General features: G+C 42.9%; 1 protein-coding gene across 1 annotated transcript; it reads right to left on the bottom strand.

The window, feature by feature from the left end:
- Positions 1 to 260: 260 nt before the first annotated feature.
- On the bottom strand, positions 261 to 21,187 carry RNF10 (ring finger protein 10). Its single transcript, XM_068911885.1, has 17 exons — positions 20,733 to 21,187; positions 14,374 to 14,576; positions 13,141 to 13,340; positions 12,000 to 12,090; positions 10,741 to 10,925; positions 10,528 to 10,664; positions 8,831 to 8,991; positions 8,180 to 8,308; positions 7,765 to 8,023; positions 7,403 to 7,536; positions 6,116 to 6,233; positions 5,682 to 5,783; positions 5,027 to 5,161; positions 4,204 to 4,301; positions 3,910 to 3,970; positions 3,593 to 3,751; positions 261 to 2,726 (listed from the first exon to the last, which is right to left on the bottom strand). Exons 1-17 carry the CDS (start codon positions 20,887 to 20,889, stop codon positions 2,650 to 2,652), a joined length of 2,406 nt encoding a protein of 801 aa, XP_068767986.1. The 5' UTR covers positions 20,890 to 21,187; the 3' UTR covers positions 261 to 2,649.
- Positions 21,188 to 21,405: the final 218 nt, after the last annotated feature.

Raw genomic sequence — 21,405 nt, 5'->3', positions numbered from 1 at the left:
AGAGTATAGCACCTCAATGTAGTCTTAATGTTGAGACAGAAGTGAGGCTTGGGCAGTTGGCATAGCCAAGGAATGTAGTTGTTCTTTAGAAAGGAAAGAGCATTAACATGGTTTTAAAACCTTGTCTTCAAGTGGAAAGTGTTGTTTTGAGTCACAAAAGTATCACTGTGCCTGTTCCAGAGTAGAGACTCTAGGGAATGTAACATAGAGCCATAAGTCTGAAATCCCTCCAACCACCTTATAAAACTCATAGGTACAGGTACTGCTTAGATATTTATTAAGTTTACACCAATCAGTTACAGGAAAGTAGTGCTGCTGGTAGCATCTCTTGAATCCATAGGAAAACAAGATACAATGTGAAGATGCTGGCTGATAAGAGACTCCCCCCATGGAAGGGCCACTCTTCCTTGCCAGCGTTACTTCCCTTACTTGCTCCAGTGCCTGTGAGATGTGGAGGTGAGTTGTACCAGCTCAAACTATTCTGCTTCTCTTGCCAATGCAAAGAAGAAAAGCTTGCTACAAAGGTGAAGAGATAGTAGAACACAACAGATACTGGTTAGACAGTAAGTAGTTGCTCATGTTCTATGGCATAAGGATAGAAAACGGCTTGCTATTACAAGTAAGAAAAAAAAAATAGCATTGTGAACACCATTAACTGCATACTTGAATTGTTCTTGCTTAAGTTTCTTTTCTACTCTTGCCAATACTTTTCCACTATGCATTTAAAGCATAAACACCAAGCTGTGTTACCACTTTTAGGCACCTTGTCCTTGTTTGCACTGTCTTGACAAGCTGTACTGTCTTTCTGTGAGTGTAGTTAGTTGTGACCAAGTGTGACATTAAGCTGCTTTCAAATAATGTTTTGCAAGTATTTCCTCTATCCGTGTGCTCCTGTGGCAGCTGAAATATTTACCTCCAGTCTCTTCCTCCTTTCTAGTTTACAGCCACATGAAGAGTTTTGTGAAGTGTACTGTTAGGTAGCAGCTTCACACACGTGCACACACCCAGTTAAGTGCGTTGAAGTATTTGCATACTAGTGAGCCTATCTGAAATCAAGCATCAATGTATTAACATAAACCTTTTAAATAGGGACCAAACCAATGCATTTTAAATAGCTGACTACAAAAGTCTAGAACAGTAGGCTTCTGTATTCAGACTGGTGCTAGTGTCAAAGGGGCAGAGGACGGTCTGCTCCTTACAGTGAGCACGTGAACCATTCAAAGCCTTTGCAAATGTAGGCCATTCAAACCAACTGTCAGTGCAGGTGGAGCTGAAGGTAAGAGGAGGCACATGTCAGTCTTGCACTTTATACCAGCTCCTTGGAAGGAAAGATGTCACTAGGAAAGCAGAATTTGAGTGTCTGTAACTGAAGTGATATTATGCTTCAGGTTGATATGACAGTTTGGTTATAGCTCAGGAAGATGAAGTATTATTAATATGTGCATATGATTAATTGCAACTGTTGGCCTTCACTGGTACGTTACAGCTACAGTTCATTTTATTCAACAAAATCCACACCACTTAACTCATGAGCTTCAAATCAAACCATAAGCAGTGCAGAATGAGACCACCCAAAAAAAAGGAGGAGGGGTCCAGAAGAGGCATCTTTATAGCCCGAAGTACTTAGTGCTGACCATCTTGCCATCTCAGAACCAAGCAGGTACAGGCCCTTATCCCACTGCAAGGACTCTAGTTCCTTGCTGCAGGGATAAAGGTATCTACAGACATCAGCTATCAACTGTTCTTCCAATTCAAGAGCAGCCAGTGTCAAAAAATTATTCAGCTTAGTTACCAAGAGCCCTAGGGTGGAGTGCTTATTCCAGATGATAACAGGTTACAAAGAACTTGTAGCCTACTGTTGGCAAAAGTGGAAAAGAAAGAAAAAGAAAAAAGCAGCCTTACTCACCAACATTGAAACAGAGTAGCTGAACAACTGAAATAAGCCAGGAGGTTTCTTCTGCCACTAGTGCCAAATTGCATTTTGAAATACCCAAATTCAGCAAGAGTCACTTCAAAACCAAATAGCCAAGTTCTGCTTTTACACTCACCTCAGCTTTAAATCTTTCAGAGCCAGGAGAACAGGAGGAATTCTTACTCTTTAGAAAAAGAACAGATATAGCAGCTAACACTCCAAACCAGGAAGCTCTTTTGCCCATTTCCAGTGCAGTGGAAGCCAAAGTTTCCAAAGACAGCAGTGTAACAGCTTTACTGAAACAGTACTACTGCCACAGTCAGATGGACTTCTCTCCATGAATACTTCTAAGTAAATGCTCTCTGCCTCTTCACTTAGGCAGTATTGCAGTACTCTGGCAGTGCCAGACAGCTGTACACGCTTTTAGACTGCATATCAGGCCAAAAAAAAAAAAAAAAAAACTGACTTGGCACAGACCAGAAGCCTTGACTGAATGTTCTCCAGGTTGTTTCTTTCAAAACTTTTTTTTTTTTTTTAAAAATACAAACTGATTGAGTAAGTTGAAATAAAAAGATCTTACTTTGACATACATTTCCATAGTTTCCCCCTGAACCCCCTAGAAGCCCTGGAAACACAGATTTAGTCTGTTCAAATTTAAATACTTAAACTATAGCAGCAAAACAAAGCAAAATGAAAAGAAAACCAGAAGGAGAGGGAACTTCTCTTGGATAGCAGAATCATTTTGTGTGAACAACAGAGGTGCTGAACAGTAGCTTCTGCTTCTGTTTCTTTCTTTTCTTGCCTCCTTTTTCCTCTGTGAAGAAAAAGGATACTGTCATTCATTTCCTGTGTAACACTCCTGTTCCATGAGAAGATAAACGGTCTTCCCTAGCCAAAATACCTTTTACAGGGCTGTAACGCTTCCCATAAAACTCACTAAGCACCAAATAGTTTAACTTGAAAAGAAAAAAGAAAAAAAAAATCATACACAGCAGACTCAAACTCTAAGGGAGACTCCATCACATAACCTTATTGTCATTTGGTCACATTTTGATCTCCTAAGACCTTTCTCTCATTGCCTAGAGAGGACAACTTCAGCATGGTTTGTTCCCACCACTTTTAATAGCTATGAACACATCTAAGTGGTTCCAATACTGCCAGTGCAGTGGCAGATAGGACGGTAAGCATGCAGCAGTTTGCTTTTCAGATAAGCATCACTTTCATCCTTGTTTGTAAAGCGCTACAACTGAAGAGAATACTCGCTTTCACTGAATTCCCAGCCCCTCCCCACAGTTCCCCATCATTCAGTGCAGCCTTCAAACAGAATATGAAAGCTGAAAACATCAAAACCGAGCATTCTAAGTTAGTTTTATCAGTTAGAACCATGCTTAGAGGTTAAAGTGATTATCGGCCAAAAGCCATCTTTGTCTTACCAGGATTCTTTGCTAGTTGGGGATCTTCTCAGCTCCCACTGAGAAAACAGCTACTTTAAGCTAACAGAAGCCCCAGTCAAGCTGTTCAGAAACCACTTTACAACCTGACATTGTGCAGAACTGTTCTGTAGCTCATTTTGGTCCCCCCAAATGCTCTTCTCACTTCTCCCCAAAGAAGAAAGTGAAATATTTAGTTTTCCCACTTCAGAAAACTCTCCTGCCTTTCTTTCCCCCCCTTTCCTTTTACCTGATAAAGGATTGGATGTGGATGGTTTGTCCAATTTCAGGAGGGCTGCCTCAATAGCTTGGCTGAAGGAATTTTGGAAGCTGGGCACAGGTATGCGGTCAGAGTTGTCACTTTCTCCATCACTATCCACCAGCACAGGGAGTGCCAGAGTGTTCTCATCTGCAAGAAAGGGAAGGGTCCTGAGAGACGAGGGCTGTATACAACCTTTGCAGTGCAAATACCTCTCTATACTCCAGATGTTTCTTGTAAAATCTTAAGACTTCCTAGATTTAGATGCATGCAAAAGAACCCAAAATAGTAAACCCAAGTTTTCTTACCTCTTGTCTTTGGACCAGGTTTGGACCATGTTTCTGCTTTTGCTTTTCCAACCCTCAACATCTACCAAAAAAAAAAAAAAAAGAAAAATCTGATCAAGTCCATGTACCAGAACGATCCTGCACATCTCCAAAGTGGCAAGGAAATCTAGGAACCATTTCAGAATGCTCAAATACTGTGTTGCCTCTAAGATTTATCCTACATCGCTTTTGCAGGGGAAGCGATTGTGTTCTCAAACTTGTCCCCAAATAAGATGCAAGCAATTCTGACAAGATTTGCTCTGCTGCATGGCTTACCTGGGCAAAGGAAGGGAAGGGAGACTCTTCTTCTAAGCTCCCACAGAGCAAAGGGCTGACCTGGCTGGCAGCAGGTGACAGTGGAGTTGGAACAGGCTCTACAGCAAGAAGAATCAGGTAATTAGAGCCTCTTACATCGACAAAGACATTCATCATGCAGCTTATCAGCATGAAACAGAACCAAGAGTTTTAATATACTATAGTATAATTGACAATTTTTAATCTCATCAGTTCCCTCCATCAGTCACACTGTGGGACCTCTCAAATGTTTCCTCAATGTTTTCATTTAAGGGAGATTTTTGAGGAGAAAAAACAAAATTAAATATAAACTATCCCTGAATGTTTTAAGAGTTGCAAGATAAAACATTTGGTAGAGCATCATTGGATAACAACCTCCTCAGCACTCATCCAGCTACATTTTATTTTAGTATAGCACGGGGGGAGATGGAAAGGGTAGAGAGAAAAAAAGCCAGTATTGTTTTCCTAGCATACACTATTGTCTGCTTCCCCTTTTTTGTTTTGTTTTTGGTTCTTGTTTTTTTTTTGTTTGTTTATTCCTTTTGTAATGTTACTTTTCTGCCTGGGCAAAGATTTAAGAGATGTACAACTACAGTGTAGTCCTCATATTGTTCCTAAAATGCAGCTAGTGAAAAGCAGACAGATGTCTCCTAGCAGTATCAACTTTTTGTGTGCTATCTAGTGGGTGATCTAGGAGAGAAGCAGCCTTGGATCCGTTTTAAGAAAGTTTAGCTTGATGACCTGAGCAGTAAATCTCCAAAGAACAATCAAGAGCTAGATGGAAGGCGTTTTCCCAGATGCTTACCTGTCTGAAACACAGGGCTCCTGCCAAGAGGAGACAGACAGAAGGTCTGATGATCAATGCTGGTAGTTTCTCCAGAGCAGGAGGTAAAAGCAGGGAACTGCTGCAGATTCTCTAAAGCAATATGGACCTCTGGATCTAGAAAGAGGTTTTAAAATCAAAGAACTAGGCAACATCAGGAAGACTGTCAATATGCAAGCTGTTTAAAGGACTCCAGGCAATGCCAGTGCAAAAATTTTCTTTACATCCTCTGTCTTAGAGACCAGAACAAGCCTTGCTGCTGGACAGAAACAATTCTTAGGCGGCTTTTTTTTTTTTTTTTTTAAATTTTTCACTTTCCACTCCATACAGTGTTTGCTATAAAAACAGAAACCAAGAATCCCGAGCGCTACACGTCATGGAGAACGTGTCCTCAAACGCCTTCTGTCTTTCCCATAACGTGCAAGTACGCAGGAACTGCGTAACATCATTTAACACCTTCACTAAAACAGCTTACATTTTCAATCTAAAAGTTGAGATTATTCTCTAACACCTTATAATCTTGTTCTAAGTAAATACTACAAACTAAAGGTCTTAGAGTTCATCCTATACCTCAAGAAATAAGCTCAACAACTGAAGATGGCTGGAAACGCACAAGTTACGATCAAGCAAGACTTACATTTGCCCTGTTTCTTGTTTTCTTCTATCTCAATTCTGCGTTCACGTCGCCGTTCATCACGAGCTTTCTTCTGTCGTAGGCGTTTCCTCTTTTCAAGGTCATCTAGGAGCAACAGAAAGCATTGGATATCAAAAACATACTAATGTTTTGGTAATGTTTTTCCAGCTTTGAGAACAACGTGTTCAGTTATAACACGTTAGTAAAACCTATTTACAAACAATGCACGTTCTTCCAGGCATTCAGGGCTTTTTTATTCTATGCTTAATTGCTATCTATACAAAACTGAACTGAGGTTCTCTCTCTAGTAGGCATCAGACAGTCGATGCAAGAGGAGTAAACCTGTTATTTACGTTCTTTCTTCTGCCATAAAAGGAGCTACTCCTCCTTCATCCTCAAAGTTACATGATAAAGCCACCTAGAAAGGTAATACCAACCTGAAAACAACTCCAAAGTCTCCTTGGAAATGGTAGGTGGCTTCAGAGCCAGTTCACAAATACTAAACTCACAGGTGAGGGGCAAGTGACATAAGTAACGATGACGTTGTCTTATATCCTGAGGGGGGGGGAAAAAATAAATAAATAAAATTGCAAACACCTAGTTGCAACAAGGTTAGAAGCTGCTATAATGACAAATTGCTTATGGAGCTAGTATACTCTCCTGTCACCAAATCAAATGGAAAAAAAGAAGGAACACTGACACAGTAAACACTTTTCATAAACTACAAAAACCACGAGGGATGCCTTGGGTCAGAACCAAATGATTCAGCATCTCTACCAACCACATTGTAATCATTTAGATATACTGGCTTCCAGCTCAGTTACCAATTTTCTTGCTATTTCTCCCTTCTCACTTGCATCATTGGAATGAAGCTCTACAATGCTGGTTCTTAGATAGGCTGATGTTCAGCCTATCGATTTCCCGTGATGCATTTATTCTTACACTAGAGGAAACCTGTCTTTTACACCAAAGTCCTTTTGATCACCAACTACTGCTTTGCTAGGCTGCAACAAGCCAAACTTTGTATTTTTCCCAGTAGAGCGGAAAAACGTGAACAGAAGTGCCTACTATCTCTTTGCACCCATTCTTATTCAAGTGCATCCCTTCTTGCATATGACCCAAGGGTTATGTATCATTGTTACTGGACATGCTAGTTCTTACAGTAGTCTCTGTCGCAGCTAAAGGAATCCAAGATCCACCCCCTCTTCTAGAACTTCAGTGCCTTAAGCACCCTTCATTGCCTTAAACCTGCCTCTATCTCGAACACTGAATCTGCGTTTGATCTTCTTACTCTACATAACATCCCGCCTCAACCCTCGATGTTCAGAGGGTTCAGCTGTTTGGGTCAAAAGAGTCGGAACACTACTTTGGGTTTAGAAAGATGATGAGATAGCCACTGTCTTATGCGAGAAGAGACTTTACACTTTTCTTTAAATTTAAGAGCAAACCAATCTTGAGCTTGCAATTCTCTTGCTCCTAAGCTTCCTAACATCTAGGAGGAGAAAGCAAGCCTGCTCATCAGAAACTACTGCAAAGCACTGCAGCTTACACAGATGTCCTTCACAGGATCAAGTGGATCTCATCTCTCTCAGGGCCTCATTCAGATTACCATGCTTAATACCTGTCATAGTCATTTCTTATTACCAAAAATAGGCAAGTCTCACCTGTCAGCCACAGCGATCAACCCACTAAAACAAGGGATCTTTATTAATAATAAGAGTTACCTCTGTCATTGAGTAGCCAGCTATCTCCACTACAGCTGCAGTTATCTTCTCTGGACTCTTCTCCAAGCTGCCATATTCACGAACAAGACATCGAACATTCACAGGGTGAAGATACATACACTGTCCATCCTCCGCTATAAGATAAAATATCATCACTCATTCTTTGCCTGTTAATTTTTAATATCCTTTTCCCCACCCCAGTTCCATTTGCTAGTAATAAAATTAAAGCTCCTTTCTGAGGACATAGCAATTCCATTTTGCAGGGTTTAGCTATATCTAATGAAGTAACAAATGTCTTCCCCAAAAAGAATCTCCAAGGAAGCATCTCTACCACCACGATTCTAGAATTTCATTGCACTGACCTTGATAGAAATAGTAAAAAGGAGAACTGTTCAGATGTCCACTGCTAATTGTATCTTTAGATTCCTGGCAGCTTGTTTCAGCTGTGTTTGGTTCTTCTGTAGTGTTCACATCAGATTCTCCTATGGTGTCCAGCTCGGGTACTTCCTCTTCATCCAGCGCTGCCTCTTCTACTTCCAAGGGAGGGGAAAAAGAACTTGCCAGATCAGAGCAAGGTGCCACAAGTTCTTCATCAAATGCTGAGAGATACTCCACACCACACTATCACAGCAGAGAGCATACAGTTAGTACCACATCACCTCCCTCAGGAAACAATCACCTCTGCAACCATCCTGGGCGCCAACTCACCTTACACTGCAGTGTAAAGTGACAGAACTAGATATTAATAAGATCTGTCTGAGCAGAGATGTCACCTACCTTTTTCTCTTGGGAAACTACAGGCTCCACAGCCTTGGAGCTTTCTAGGACCAGTTCCTCAACAGCTGCAGTAATTCCAGCAACGCCATTGTTTTTATCCTGATCAGCAGAGAGTGCTGTCTCTCGCTCCTACAGGTCACCCAAAGAGAACATATTTCAGTTTCCCATTTACCCCAGGAAACTCTCACCATAAATATTTTTAGCTCTGTCCTGCACTTCAAGTTTTCATAGATCTATAGGCTATCTGTGACAAGAGTGACCCTTGAAGAGAGTGCCTTTTCAATACTGGAAAGCATATATATTATAGGACACCTACAGGGTTTGAAAAGGAGTATTCTGCAGGTTTGTTCACGCATGCCTTACAGAAGTTATCCTAGAAACTGCCTGAGACAAAGGGAAACCCAGCTTCCTCTGAAAGCAGAGCTCTGTTACATTTTTGGCAGGAACGCCATTCAGAAAAAAGCATTCCATAGTTCTGCTATCATAAATGCCATGCCAGATACCTGGAGTCTACAGGCTACAGTCTCTTCCAAGATTTATATCTGGAGACCAGAATAATCACATACAACCATTTTACACAGTGGTGAACACAAAAGTGCTCAGCATGCTATTAAAAATAAAGTTACCATAAACATACAAAGAGGTTCTCACCTTCAGTTCCTGGATAGCCGCCTCAATAAAGCAAGCCTCTGGGGTATGTTTTTCCTCCTCATACTGTCTTAGTAACGCTGCTTTCTCCTCCAGAATCACACACTGCAAGACCTGCTCCCTGGATGCCAGAAGCAGCTTTGAATACTGGCTGTGCTGCTCATCTGAACAGAAGGAATATCATCAAATCATTAACATCCTTGTGCAGAAGCACCAGTTTGAATTGTTGTTTCTTCTAAAGTTCCGTTACTCCTCAATTTTGTAAGGTAATCCACTGCAGAGCGGACAATATCGAGCAGGACTTTGATACGAACTCTGCGTATTACCGTTACACCATCCACGGCACAAGCTGGTACCCACATACCAGCTTTAACTGCCACTTTCAACCTGCCAGTTCACCACCTAGTTGCTAAGCATCAAAAGTCAAGTTCAAGCTTTTCTGTGGAAGCATTGCCGTCAAGAAGCCCTGGGTGGTCAAAGCTTCCTGAAATAAGGTGGTCTGCGGCTTCTTCTCTTCTTTATATATTCAAAAACACTGCAGTTGGAATGTTTTGCGAAGTTCTAGCTTAAACAGCTTATGTATCCAAAATCTGTACAGAACATTATTATTGGGTCTCCTATGGGAAGCACAGACAAACTAAAGAACTCCAAGTTGAGCAAAAGGTAGTTTTCTTTGTTATCAGAGAGCCTATTCTAAAGGCTGGCACAGTAAACTCTGTATCAGTTACGGCACTACGTTTACTAACATAGTCCATATACTCACTGCTCCCCTAGGGTCCAACCTCTTTTAAAAGCCTTGCCTACAGAACACCCGCTAAATGCCAGACTTCCTGGGTTTGAAGTGATCTCAAATCCAGGTGGTGGTTGTTGTTTTTGGTTTTGGGAGGGGGAGGTTACATCAAGAAATATAAAATCTATTACTTTCAAATACTGAAGAACACGCAAGCACACGTACTGCATGCTGAATGCCCACTATGAGCTAGGAGACTTGACTTTTGACAGAGAGCTTAAATGCATACAGTCGTTCACAAACTTGGCTGCAAAAATCAAGTGAGCCAAGAGAGCCCGCAAAACAACAACACTAAGTAACTTTATTTCTTTAGTCATCAAATTTTCATGACACTAACAGATAAGATGATGATATGTTGGTCACATTACTTGAGCAGGGAAAACTGAAGAGATCAGGCAGGTTTGCAATAATTTTGATTATTTTCCATAATATTCATCCACAGATCTTATCAGCTAAGTGAGGGTGACGAAAAACCTTATTGAAGGTCACATCTTCAATATATAGTTTGTATTCAGAGACAGTTATTTTCGTTAAGCCACAGAATCAGGAGCGAGGGGGAAATAAATAAATAAAAGGGCACCGAAGAGCTAATAAAAGCAGCACTAGTCACATCAGTGACTGTACAACACAAAACATGCACCAAACTAACAACAAAGTTTGAGAAGGCAGCAGTTTAAAGTAACTTGAAAGGAAACAGCACACAAGTCAAAGACCTGGGAAAAATAAAGCGTGGGTGGAAGGCTTATCATTAAGACGTGGTCATTAAGCCTCCCAGCTGCTAAAACCCATGTTTTGTAGTCTGATCTATTTTAAGGTGACAGCAAGGCATCGCTATGGGAAATCTTCTCTACACAGGTCCTAGTCACAGCTACAAGCAGCATGCCAGCCACTAGGACTCGGATACACTCACCTCCAACGTGAACAGGCTGCACCACATTCATCCACTGGGATTTGGGCAGTGCTATCAGAACACCCTTCTCTCTTCTCATAAGTTGCATTGTAATGATATCACCAATTGCATATTGACGTGTTTCCATAGCAACAACACTGCAACATAAGGAAAACGTTAGTAGGGTAAAAACACGTTAGAAAGATGTATTATTTAATAAAAATCAAGTCTCACCTCTTGAGATCCTTCTTGTGAACAGAGCCATAACAAATAGGACATTTACTCCATGTCTTCTCACTCAAGGATAGATAGTGAAGGATACATGCCCAACAAAAGATGTGCCCACAGCGGGTGATCTTTGCTGCCGTAGGTGGGTAAAGACATATTGGGCAAGAGGGCACTTCATGGCTACAGATTCGCTGAAAGGGCACATAAGAACAGTACAAGTTATAGACTGGGAAATCAACTTGTAGCACAGAAACTAAGCCACCTGTGAGATCTACACTAACTTTTTAATCTTTAGTCTCTGCTTATTTACCAAAAAATTGAGTACACTGTGTGAAACTAAAGTAACGCTTTTAGTCTGCACATGGAGTAATCTTCAAAAGCCACCCATCTGGTATTTCTACTGTAGTCACATTAAAAAAACAAAACAAAACTCAACTCTGTTCAACAACATCTAATTAATTATTTTCCTCTAATTCATCATCTCCAAGAGTTAGTAGCATCATCACCTGAATTCAGACACTGAGAAGGCAGCAAATGAATTCTTGCTGTCACCTCACTTAGGTAAACAGGTCAGTAAAAGCCTGCTTAACTGAGAGACTAAACTTACCCATTTTCATGAACATTCTAGTTTAGTCAGACACTTTGTTACCATCTGTAGGTTCCAGAGAAATCAATGCCAAGTAAGCAAGCACCTAGATTTTTCAGATCTCTCATAAGGTCAGGTAACAGTAAACGTACCTTCCCCTCCAGCTGTACGGTCTATACCATACACCAAGACTAGCCTTGACAGATTAGAAGCTTCTACTTGAGGTAATAAAGGTCTGGCCACAATCAGCAAGAGATTTTTCCATTTTGTTGCTAGGCAAGATGGGCTGCCAATGCAAAGAATAATTTTTCAAAATTCTACATACTTTAGTCCTCTTCCCTGGACTCATGCCCAAGTTTTCTGCTAATATCTTGATCACAAGGACTAAGTCTACTGAAGAATGTCAGATACTATTTTTGATGAGCTCCCATCTGCGGAAGCAAGAAGAGGCTGCTAATTTTCCTAATAGATTTTAGCACTTCTCTTTTCCTGTCATGAAAAGTATTTCATAATATATTCCATGACAGATCTTTCCAAGTATTGTGGGAGTGACAGAAGAGGCCTCAAGCTCAGTTAACAGCTGAGTTTTACATAATACCACAGAGATTAAGAGGTAGCTAAAGACAAGTTGAGTTTCTTAATACACACACACAAAAATATCTAGCCCATTGCAACTGACCACTTGCTCCACAAAGTCCCAGTTGACCAAGGTATCTGGATCAGCAAAGTGGACTGTGTAGTCCTGTTCTTCAGAGACAACAAACTGGCAGCTGGGGAAAGGCAAAGAGACAGATGATCCACTCAGTTGTTTCTAGAAATTATTTGAGAACCATCCCACAGGATTCTCAACAGAGCTTCTTCTTTGTCCAGCAGAAAACTACTGGATACAGTTGGTAATTTCTACACACAACACAGAGTTACAGTCACAGTTAGATTCCCATAATACAGATGTGTCTAATTCAGTTAGACAAAACATCACATACTAACTACAGAGGGAGCTAGGCAGAGCGGTCTTCCAGAAAGAGGGAAGAAACAGCCAGCTCCACCACAGGTTTATTAAAGATACAGAATCCACACTGGAAAGAGTATGCTCACAAAAATTAGGACCACTGGAGTTCCTACAAATAAACTTCACTACAGTAAGCCACAAATCAATATGGAGAAATCAGAAGTATCAATGCTGAAAACAGCTTTTATTATCTTTAATATGATCAGATACAGAAGTCCTGAACATAGTTCAAATGGTGGTGAAAATGACTGTTATTTCCAGTTAAAAGCAGTTCTGCTGGTGGGTCAGTACAATGATCTTTGCTTGGGTTACTAATACATACCTACAGTCTTGTCACGTTAAGTCGATTTGAAAGAGTCATCAGTTTAAGAATTATGACCCATATGAGTAATTGCTTCTGGGACACACAGATTCAGATTAGCTTTGATCCAGTGACCGCTGCCCCTATCATCAACATATTAGTTCTTTGGGGGGAAAAAAAATTGTCTCTTTCATGAGGGAAACGCACAGGTCTTCCCAAATGGAGTGCCATATTCCACAAGTGATGCTGGATGTGAAAGCAGAAGACTACACTGGCCTGTGTCTAAAGGACTTGCCCAACCAGATATCTTGTCAACAGGTAAGGACGACAACTTCACAAATTTTTATCTGCGAAGCACAGTCATTACCACTAAAAATGTTACAGAGAGGTAACTTCACTTTGGAACAGTCAATACAAGTATCCAAGGTCACACAGAATTCCCTGACTGACCTTCCCTTAGAGCTTACTATCTCTGTAGAAGTCTAAGAGCCCTACTAGTCTTCCACTCACTTGGCCTGCAGGAAGAGCTCCTTGTTGAAAGGCTTATGTCCCCACTTGTTCCTTTTCCCCCAGTTGCCATGTCCATTCCCATCAAAATGGCCTGCTTGGCCACGGGGTTCAAAAGTGAAGTTCAGTAAGTGATTCAGATTAATCTTCTTGGGACCAGAGAACTGGGCAGGGCTGAACTCTGCCCGTTGAGCCTCTGCTACCTAAGAGACAACAACATTTGTTAGAACTCACCAGAACGTACTGATGCTTTTGCAATAAAAGTCGATACTTCATCCCCATCAATGATTATGTAGAGAATACGCAGCACCCACTCACTCACCTTCTCCCATTCCAGTTCTGCAAATCAAGTACTGCAGCATAAGTAGTGCATGAGAATCTGAAAGTTAGAACTGAGCAGTCTTACCCCACACTGATCAAATGGAGGAGACCGTAAAACAATCTACACAATGACAAGTGAAAGCTGACAAAACCTAACAGTCAAGGTTAGTAACAGAAGAAAGTTGCTTAAATCCTGATAATACTCTTTTAGACAGCCAGTTATACAAGTGTGGTTACCATATGCACAGGTCATACTTGTTTTAGTTAGTTTTTATATAATGAAACAAAGAACGAGAATTTAACAGAGATAGCAAGTAATGTTTGACAGAGTCAGCATTTTAGGTGAGCCATGTTGCTCATGCACTAGAAATGAAAAAAAAAAAAAATCACAGTCCTCTGTATCAAGGAGAAACCACAAATAATCTACGGTATTTACACCCACATCAGCGTAAGAGGCATCAGTCTGGTTTTACTCCATCTTGATGGCACTGTGCCTAATCTGATTATTTTCCCAACACCACTATCACTTGCAAGTTTGTGCACCCAAGCAGTTAGGCAAAATCACCCCCAGACTTTTAAAAGCCAGAAATTGCATCACTAGGTACTTTCATGAAGGACCTTTGTCGCACAAGATATGTGCGTGGCCTGACTAGGTACCCATTCCTCAGACAAGACTTCCACTAGTTTTACTCTTCTTTTTATTGCAAGTCTCTCAGAGCAGAGAGCACTCCTCTTCTGTTGTTGCAAAGTTGTTCTGATCACACTCAATCTGGCATCTCAACGATGTTATCACCTCTTATTGTTCTTTCCCTTCCCAGCCCAGGAGCTGAATACAGAAGACCTATCTAGGCAGGTCAAAGCGATCCTCTGGTCTCAAGAGAGAAGGCCTTGGAGGCACGGCATTACAATTCTCACCTCATCTCGTCTTCCACCATTACAAGAGCTAAAAAGTTTGCCACTTCCGCCACTACCTCCCCTCTGAGGGGGCATCTTGTTAAAAGCTTTGCTTTTCTGTGAATTGGAGCGACGGGACTGACTGGAAAAGTTCTCATTTTTTGAATATGAAGTTTCTCTTTTACGATTATAACGTTGTTTGGATCCACTCGCATTCTTTCCATCTGAAAGAAAAGAAAAGACAAGCATCAGAGTAGCAGCCACACAGAGACCTTCATTTGTGTCTACTGCATATCCTACACCTCAGACAAAGCTATGCTTCACCTGAATCACTTGGTACGAACATTCTTTAAAAGGCTATTCTTTATCCAGGACATCAGACTACTTCTGTCAACCCACAAACTATTTCACTGCTGTTACTGTCAAAAAAAAAAAAAAAAAAGTTAAAAACTGATTAAAGTACCAGAAAAAGATGTAGTTGCTGTGTTTTATCCTTTATTAGGATGACTAAATTTTCTTATTCAGATTTGGAATTATCCCCATAAGTTCAATATGTTTACTGAAACTGTGACAGTTGAAGTGTTTAAGAGCACATCAAGCAAAGAACTGAAGATTTAAGGATAATATTACTGCACTATTAACCATCTGCGTAATTCACTAGACACAAGCATGTTACCTAGTACATTCAATGACAAAACACCAAAACCACATCTTCATGCTCAATTACAAAAAGTCAACAGCTACTAGTTCATTTTTCATTCCATTTTCTGAAAATATGTAATTTATTATATACTTTCCCCTCCTACAAATACTGCTGCCTGCCTTTGTCCTGAGGCCCTGCTTTGCAGACCTCACGGCCTATTTTCACTCATTTCTACCCCCATGCTTAAAAGGCAACAGATCCAACTCTGTTTCAAAACACCCTTTTTTCCCCCCCACAAGGCCAACAAACACCAGCTGATCTTTTAGATCAACTACCTTGACTGGCCAACACCTCTCACCTCACAAGGCACGTACCCAAGTGCTAAGTCCACCAACCTACGCAACAAGGACTGTTTGCCCGAAAGCGTGCCAAGCGTGCCACTGGCTCTAACGCAGGAAACAGTGGTAGAAAGCACAAAGCAAAGAGCTACAGAACTACAGCTCGCGAGAACAGAAAACCAGTCAGGCTCTAGAGAGGTGTTTCCTGCATGTAAAACAGCTGCCGCATTAGACTGCTAGAGCAGATGATGAATACTGTGACGATATTCTTAACAGTCTTAACGCAAGATCAGGGATGTCTAGAGGACACAGCAGACTGCTTAATTGCATTTAACCTAGTATTTCCAGCAGCTGCTGAAAGTTTTATTTGTAGAAGAGTTATGCTGATAAGCTTGGGAGCTAAACTCCGCAGGCCCAATGAGATCCCTATCCACACCAGCCATCCCCATAATCACCTTGGATGCCCCACAAGCCTTATACAGACAGTATAAACATTACAGCCTCATACTGGCTATAATATCTAGGTCCAGTTTATAAAAGCCTACTAGTTTTCCCTTTCCCATTTCATAGCCCGTCCCATCCCTTAAAATAAGTCTTATGTGGGAGACAAATACTCCATTGTGATTCAGGACCACGTTACTCATATAAGCAGTTTTCGTTACCAGTGCTTCCAGTTTTGCCCTTCCCCTGCACCACTTCCAATCTACCCAAGCATTTAAAGCAGCTGGAATGAGACCACTCACACAGTCTCACTTTTTATTGTTAAATGTACTTTCCCACTCCCCAACAAGAAGAGTGGGGGCAAGGGATTGGAAGGTCTGCGTTTCTGGCACATTACTGAGGATCCAGCTATTTAAGAACTGGCCAGGTAATAAAAATGGCTTAACTGGATCTTGTGGTGTTCTGTTGTTTCTTGGATACGTTGGACCTCAGGCTTTGCCTGCAACTCCAGCTACAGAAGGACACTACCGCTACTTTCACATGATGCGACAGAGCCATTTTGCAGACAAACTTTGTCACTAGACCCGGTCATGTACTCTATTTGAATGACAGGCCTAGACATGCTTGGAATTAAACCAGTTCCATCAACACCACAGATGGACAATTCAAATATATGCTCTACTCCTCTAGTTTGCAAGTCAGGCTAACAGGACACGGGTAGCGTGTTATCAGGAAAAAAAACTCACCAGAAGCTGCCAAGTTCTCTGGGCGTGACCAGGCCTGGCTTAATGATTATTTAGATAGACCTTTTCTGAGAGTGTTTGTAGGGAAGAAGCTATAATCTACACCACTGAGTCTCTGGTCAAAAGTTAAGTCATTTTGAAGAGGTTTATACTACTGCTGTTACTCATATACAGAGCTTTTCACTTTAGAGCTCAACTGCCCCCTTAAATCTGCAATTCTAGTGAACACGCTAGAAACGTGTGCGCCCAGTGGGTCCACAACTTTGCAGTTTCTCTCAAATCACCGATTGGGGAAAAACCACCAAGAGGATCAAGTTCAGTCTAGAATGAGTTTTCTTTCATCTTTACACTGTCCAGGAAAAACCTGCATCTGCAACTGACACAGGAATTTCCTACCTACAGTTTTAATCAAGTTAGTCCTCAATGAAGGCACCACTCTTGCCAGTTCGCTGGTACACACACACTCCTGTCATACTGCAGTCCTTTCAGACAGATTCCTTGAGCCTTTAGGAGTCACTATAATGACTGACATTTTTTACATGTAAGACAACTAAGAGTCTGAGAAGATGCATTTTAAACTGGAACACTTCCTTTCCCTGTCACTACGCAATGCTTTTCCTTCTGACCATTTCAGCAAGCACATTAGAAAGCTCCCTGCTTTGTGGCATCTGTCTAGCGTTCCCATTAGGAGCAGGGAAGAGGACAAAGCCAGCCACCCTTGTGCAAGGGGAAAAGTGGAAGATTCTCACTGCTTTCCTCTCTAGTTAGTTCCTGATTTTAAGTAGGCTAGGTTCGGATTTGGGGGCTTCTCTCCCCTCTCCCCTCCTCCCCCTTTTTTTGACAAAGCAGGAAAAAAAGCAAGAACAGCGGCACTGGCAAGGTACTTCCTCTTCACTTGCATCCTCAGTTAGTCCTTCTGCAGTTCTCATGGGACCTAACCTATAAAATATCTACCAATCTACACTGCAAAAAAACCAAGAGTCTAGTGAAATAGCGTCTCTAGAATCTCAAATCAGACCTGTGTAACACTGAGAACAAAGTTGTTCCTGGCTTTGTGCAGCAAGCCTTATCACCTGTTGTTTCTCCTGTTGGACCCTGCATGCTGTTAGAGGACCTCTCTCCCCATAGATCCACCTCCTCCCAACAGTGAGATCATGGGACTAAAAGTAGCTCTAGGTAGCTAGAATGATGATGGAGCTGCAGAACTGGTTTGCTACCAGGGTGAGGAATGCAGTTTCCTTCCGTCTTTGTCTGCCTGTTCTTTTCAAATGAGTAGTGTTGAAACCAATTATATTGTGTAAAGGGGTTTTGCGTGGTAGAACAGCAAACCTCAGCGTGATTACATGAAAACACACTGAGGCTATTACTAAGGCTAATAGTCCAGTGAGCTGGAGTTCACGCACTCCAGCTAAGCATGCTCACACCAGAATAGTAATGCCCAGGAATGTCTGCAGGAACTCAAAGGCACAAACAGGAACACTCAGGTGTTTTCAGTCCGCTCTCAAGGACTGTAGAGAAATCCAATAGGCCTACTGTCCCTTAGGTCCTTTACCACAACCTAATGGGACATAACCCATACTGGTGCACTAATATAACTGAAAGAAACTTTTCTGTTGGAAACAATTGAATTTATTTTCCGGAGCCAAGTTTGAAAGGTGGCAAATGCAGCTGGAGTGCAACTTCTACAAGTATGAGAGCCTACAGTATCCCATTTAGCCTGTTTTAAGCTGTGCTGCAAGGGAAGGAGGAGGAGAGGTTACCACAAGGTTTAAGAAATGTCCATTTCTCCGTTTCCTCAGTTGGACTCACAGCAGGTAACTCAGAAAGACATCTAAACGACAAGAGCCTCACTGGAAGTTAAATCCAGTGACTATCGGTGCAAAATGTAACAAAAGCTCATCATTTTGGGGAGTATCTGAAGTCCACGAAGAACACTCTCCATTTCAAAAGAGATGCAAGATTCTTAAGACATCTCCTATACCTGTCCTGAAATAAGAGAGAAATTGGGTGGACCACAGCATCTACACATAGCTATACCATTCCTAGGATGATAAGGAGCTGGAGAAAGAAATCTTGTAGGGCAAAACGCCAATGTCTTGCAGGCCACAGCTACTAAAACATACCCACTATTTAACACTGCTGCATCCTATGCCCTCAGATTATTAGTTCTTTCCTTTAATCTCACCAAATAAACCTTCTCAGTTTAACTGTCGGTATCCTCCAGTGAAGATATTCCCATAAACACATTTACTCCCATTAAAATAGATTATTTTTTTCCCCCCATGTCCCTTTATATACCATAAAGAAAGCAACTCACCCTATCTTCCTTTCCCATCCACTGTAGTTAAGAAACAAACATCTTAGAAGCAGAAATACGCTAAGCTAAATAGAATTTTTTTTTTTAATTAAAAGTTAATCCTTTGAAGCAGAAGAGTATTGTACATAAGGCTTTATCTTCTCACTGTTATCTCTGTTAATAGTGACATTGCTTCAAGCCTATAAAATCTGGCATCCCACAAGGGTCACTCAACAACCCCTTTATTTGGGGGTGGAGTGGAGATGGAGTGACAGGTCCTGCATTTCCTCACTCACTCCAGATACTGTTTATTCTGCACGAAGGCATACCAACCACAGGACAGACCATCTTAAATTTCTTATTGAAGGATGTTTATATTCTGTAAACAAACCTCCATTTAGCACCATAGAGCACTAAAAAAGAAGCTATAGTGAGGAAGCATCTCTTGGCAAGACTGTAACAGCCAGTTCTCCACAACAGGAGGCCTCATGTCTGCTAGCCTTTCACACCGCCTTTTGGAACATGTGCATAAGAGTTTATATATTTTGTTATTCCATTTGAAGCCAGAAATCTGGTTCTAAAGACTATTTCATACCTATTATGTGATTCCCTCCTCGCCATTTCCATCAATCCATTCATTAGAGGGAAGAAAAGTAAGAGACTGCCACTGAAAATAAGAACAATATCTAGGAACAGGAAGAGCCCTACATCAAATCCTGTTACTGATGCAAAAATCTTTGCAAGTCCATTAGGAGTTCTTCCAGAAAGCAGACAGCAGCTTGCTTTTATGTGTCTGGATTTAAAGTTAAAACTTACTATAATCACACAGTCCTGGTGTAACGTAGGAAGCCAGGGGAGTGCCACGTTCCAGGCACTCCCATGCAGACACTCCACTGGAGTCGATCTTGTGGGAGACTGCTTAATACAGGGGAATAGCAGGTAACACTTGGTCACTTAGGTCCAAGTGCATTTAGTAAGTCCAGAAAGGAGTTAAACCTTCAAGATATTGCTTTCACTAATGCACTGTGGAATACATTGCTACTTTCCCAGAAACGAAGTATTACAGCTGAAACAAACCACTAAGGAGGAAGGAAATTAAGTACAGACTGCTACACTACCATCACTGTAGGCAATCTCACATGTACTTCTGGGACTAAAAACACTGATTTTAAACACTACTGTGCCATTTCTAGCTTTCGGAAAAAAAAGTAAACGTGCCAGGAACACTCTGCTCCCAATCGGCTTTAGAGAAGTGGGGGAAGCTTAGGACTTACTGTAAAAAGATACAAGACAGGCAGCATAATGGGTAGTCATGAACTGCTATGTCAGCCCAACAAGCTATTTGCAGTGACAGATGTAACACCTCAGTTTAAAGGTCAGATGAGCAAACAATACACAACTCGCTCTGTACCCTTCTGAAGTAGGTTACTGAAACATAGCCTGGAAGGGGAATACTGCGTACCACACGCAGGAAAGCCTCCTTAAACAAGATGCAAGCACGCTCAACTGGAGCGCAGAATAAAGTTCAGGCTCCTCTAAGAGGCAGTGGCAAACATATCTTTACTATAACATCCAAGCCTTGTCTCTCAAGCTGGATAGTCCGAAGCTAAGGAAGGTGAAACGTAAATCCTCAAAGAAAGAAAGAAAACAAGTCTTATAAAGATAAGAGGGGAGAGAAGCTAGAGCTGACAGAAGAACAGGGCACAAGCCAGGAAGCGGAAGGAAAGAGAAAGCAAAACTGACAACACCCAGCTAAGAAACAAACAACCTGACAAGAAGTTCAGCCTCGCTACGAACTCAACTCAGGCGGCTGATGCTCCCTCCAGGAGCCCCGTGCTGCCAGCTCCCGCCGTGCCGCCGCCGCCCCTCCCGCCCGCCCCGGCCCCCGGCAACCGGCCCCAGCCCGGCCCGGCCCTTACCGCCTTTGGGCTTAGACTCCCCCGCCGCGGGCCCGGCCGAGGCGGAGCGGGGCTGCTGCGCTTTGCTGCCGGCCGACGAGCCGGGCGCACCGGAGCCGCAGGGGCTGCTCTTGTCCATGGCGGAGGCGGCGGCGGCGCCGGGCGAGCTCTGCAGCATCAACGGGCGCCCCGGCGGCGCTGGCGAGCGAGCGGCGGCCCTGAGCGGGGGGGCACGACGGGCGCTGGCGGAGCCGGCGGGGGCCCTGGCTCATGGCCCGCGGCGGGGACCGGCGGGGACGGCGCAGCGCGGACTCGGCCTCCTTCATGGCGACATCTTCTCGCTGCTCCGCTCGAACCGGGGAGGGCCGCGGGAGGCCGGGCCGGGCCTGCGGGGCTCCGGGCGACGACGGGGCGAGCGGCTCACGGAGCCCCGCGGGGCCCGGCGCTGCCTGCCGCCGGACTGCTCGGCGCCACCCAGGCACCCACGGGCTCCGCGGCGCCGCTCCGGTCCCGGCCCCGGTCCCGGCCCCGGCTCGGCCGCCGCCGCCGCTGCCCCGTAATGGCGACGAGTCGCCCACAGCGGGGGCCGGGACCCGGATGGAGCCTTTTATAGGCGGCCTCGCCCCGAGCATGCCGGGACTCGTAGTCCGCCGCCGCCCCGAGCATGCCGGGACTCGTAGTCCGCCGCCGCCCA

Source organism: Struthio camelus, chromosome 17, assembly GCF_040807025.1.
Source record: "Struthio camelus isolate bStrCam1 chromosome 17, bStrCam1.hap1, whole genome shotgun sequence".
NCBI lineage: Eukaryota > Metazoa > Chordata > Aves > Struthioniformes > Struthionidae > Struthio > Struthio camelus.
This window is presented reverse-complemented; position numbering and strand designations above follow the sequence as displayed.

What these genes read in the sequence shown, in the direction of transcription:
- RNF10 (XM_068911885.1), bottom strand. Translation starts at nt 20,889, where the DNA reads ATGCTGCAGAGCTCGCCCGGCGCCGCCGCCGCCTCCGCCATGGACAAG. An exon ending in CTGGCTACTCAATGACAGAG is followed by an intron (nt 6,234 to 7,402) that starts GTAACTCTTATT and finishes CCCCCCCCTCAG; the next exon opens with GATATAAGACAACGTCATCG. An exon ending in CCTTCCCTTCCTTTGCCCAG is followed by an intron (nt 3,971 to 4,203) that starts GTAAGCCATGCA and finishes TTTTTTTGGTAG; the next exon opens with ATGTTGAGGGTTGGAAAAGC.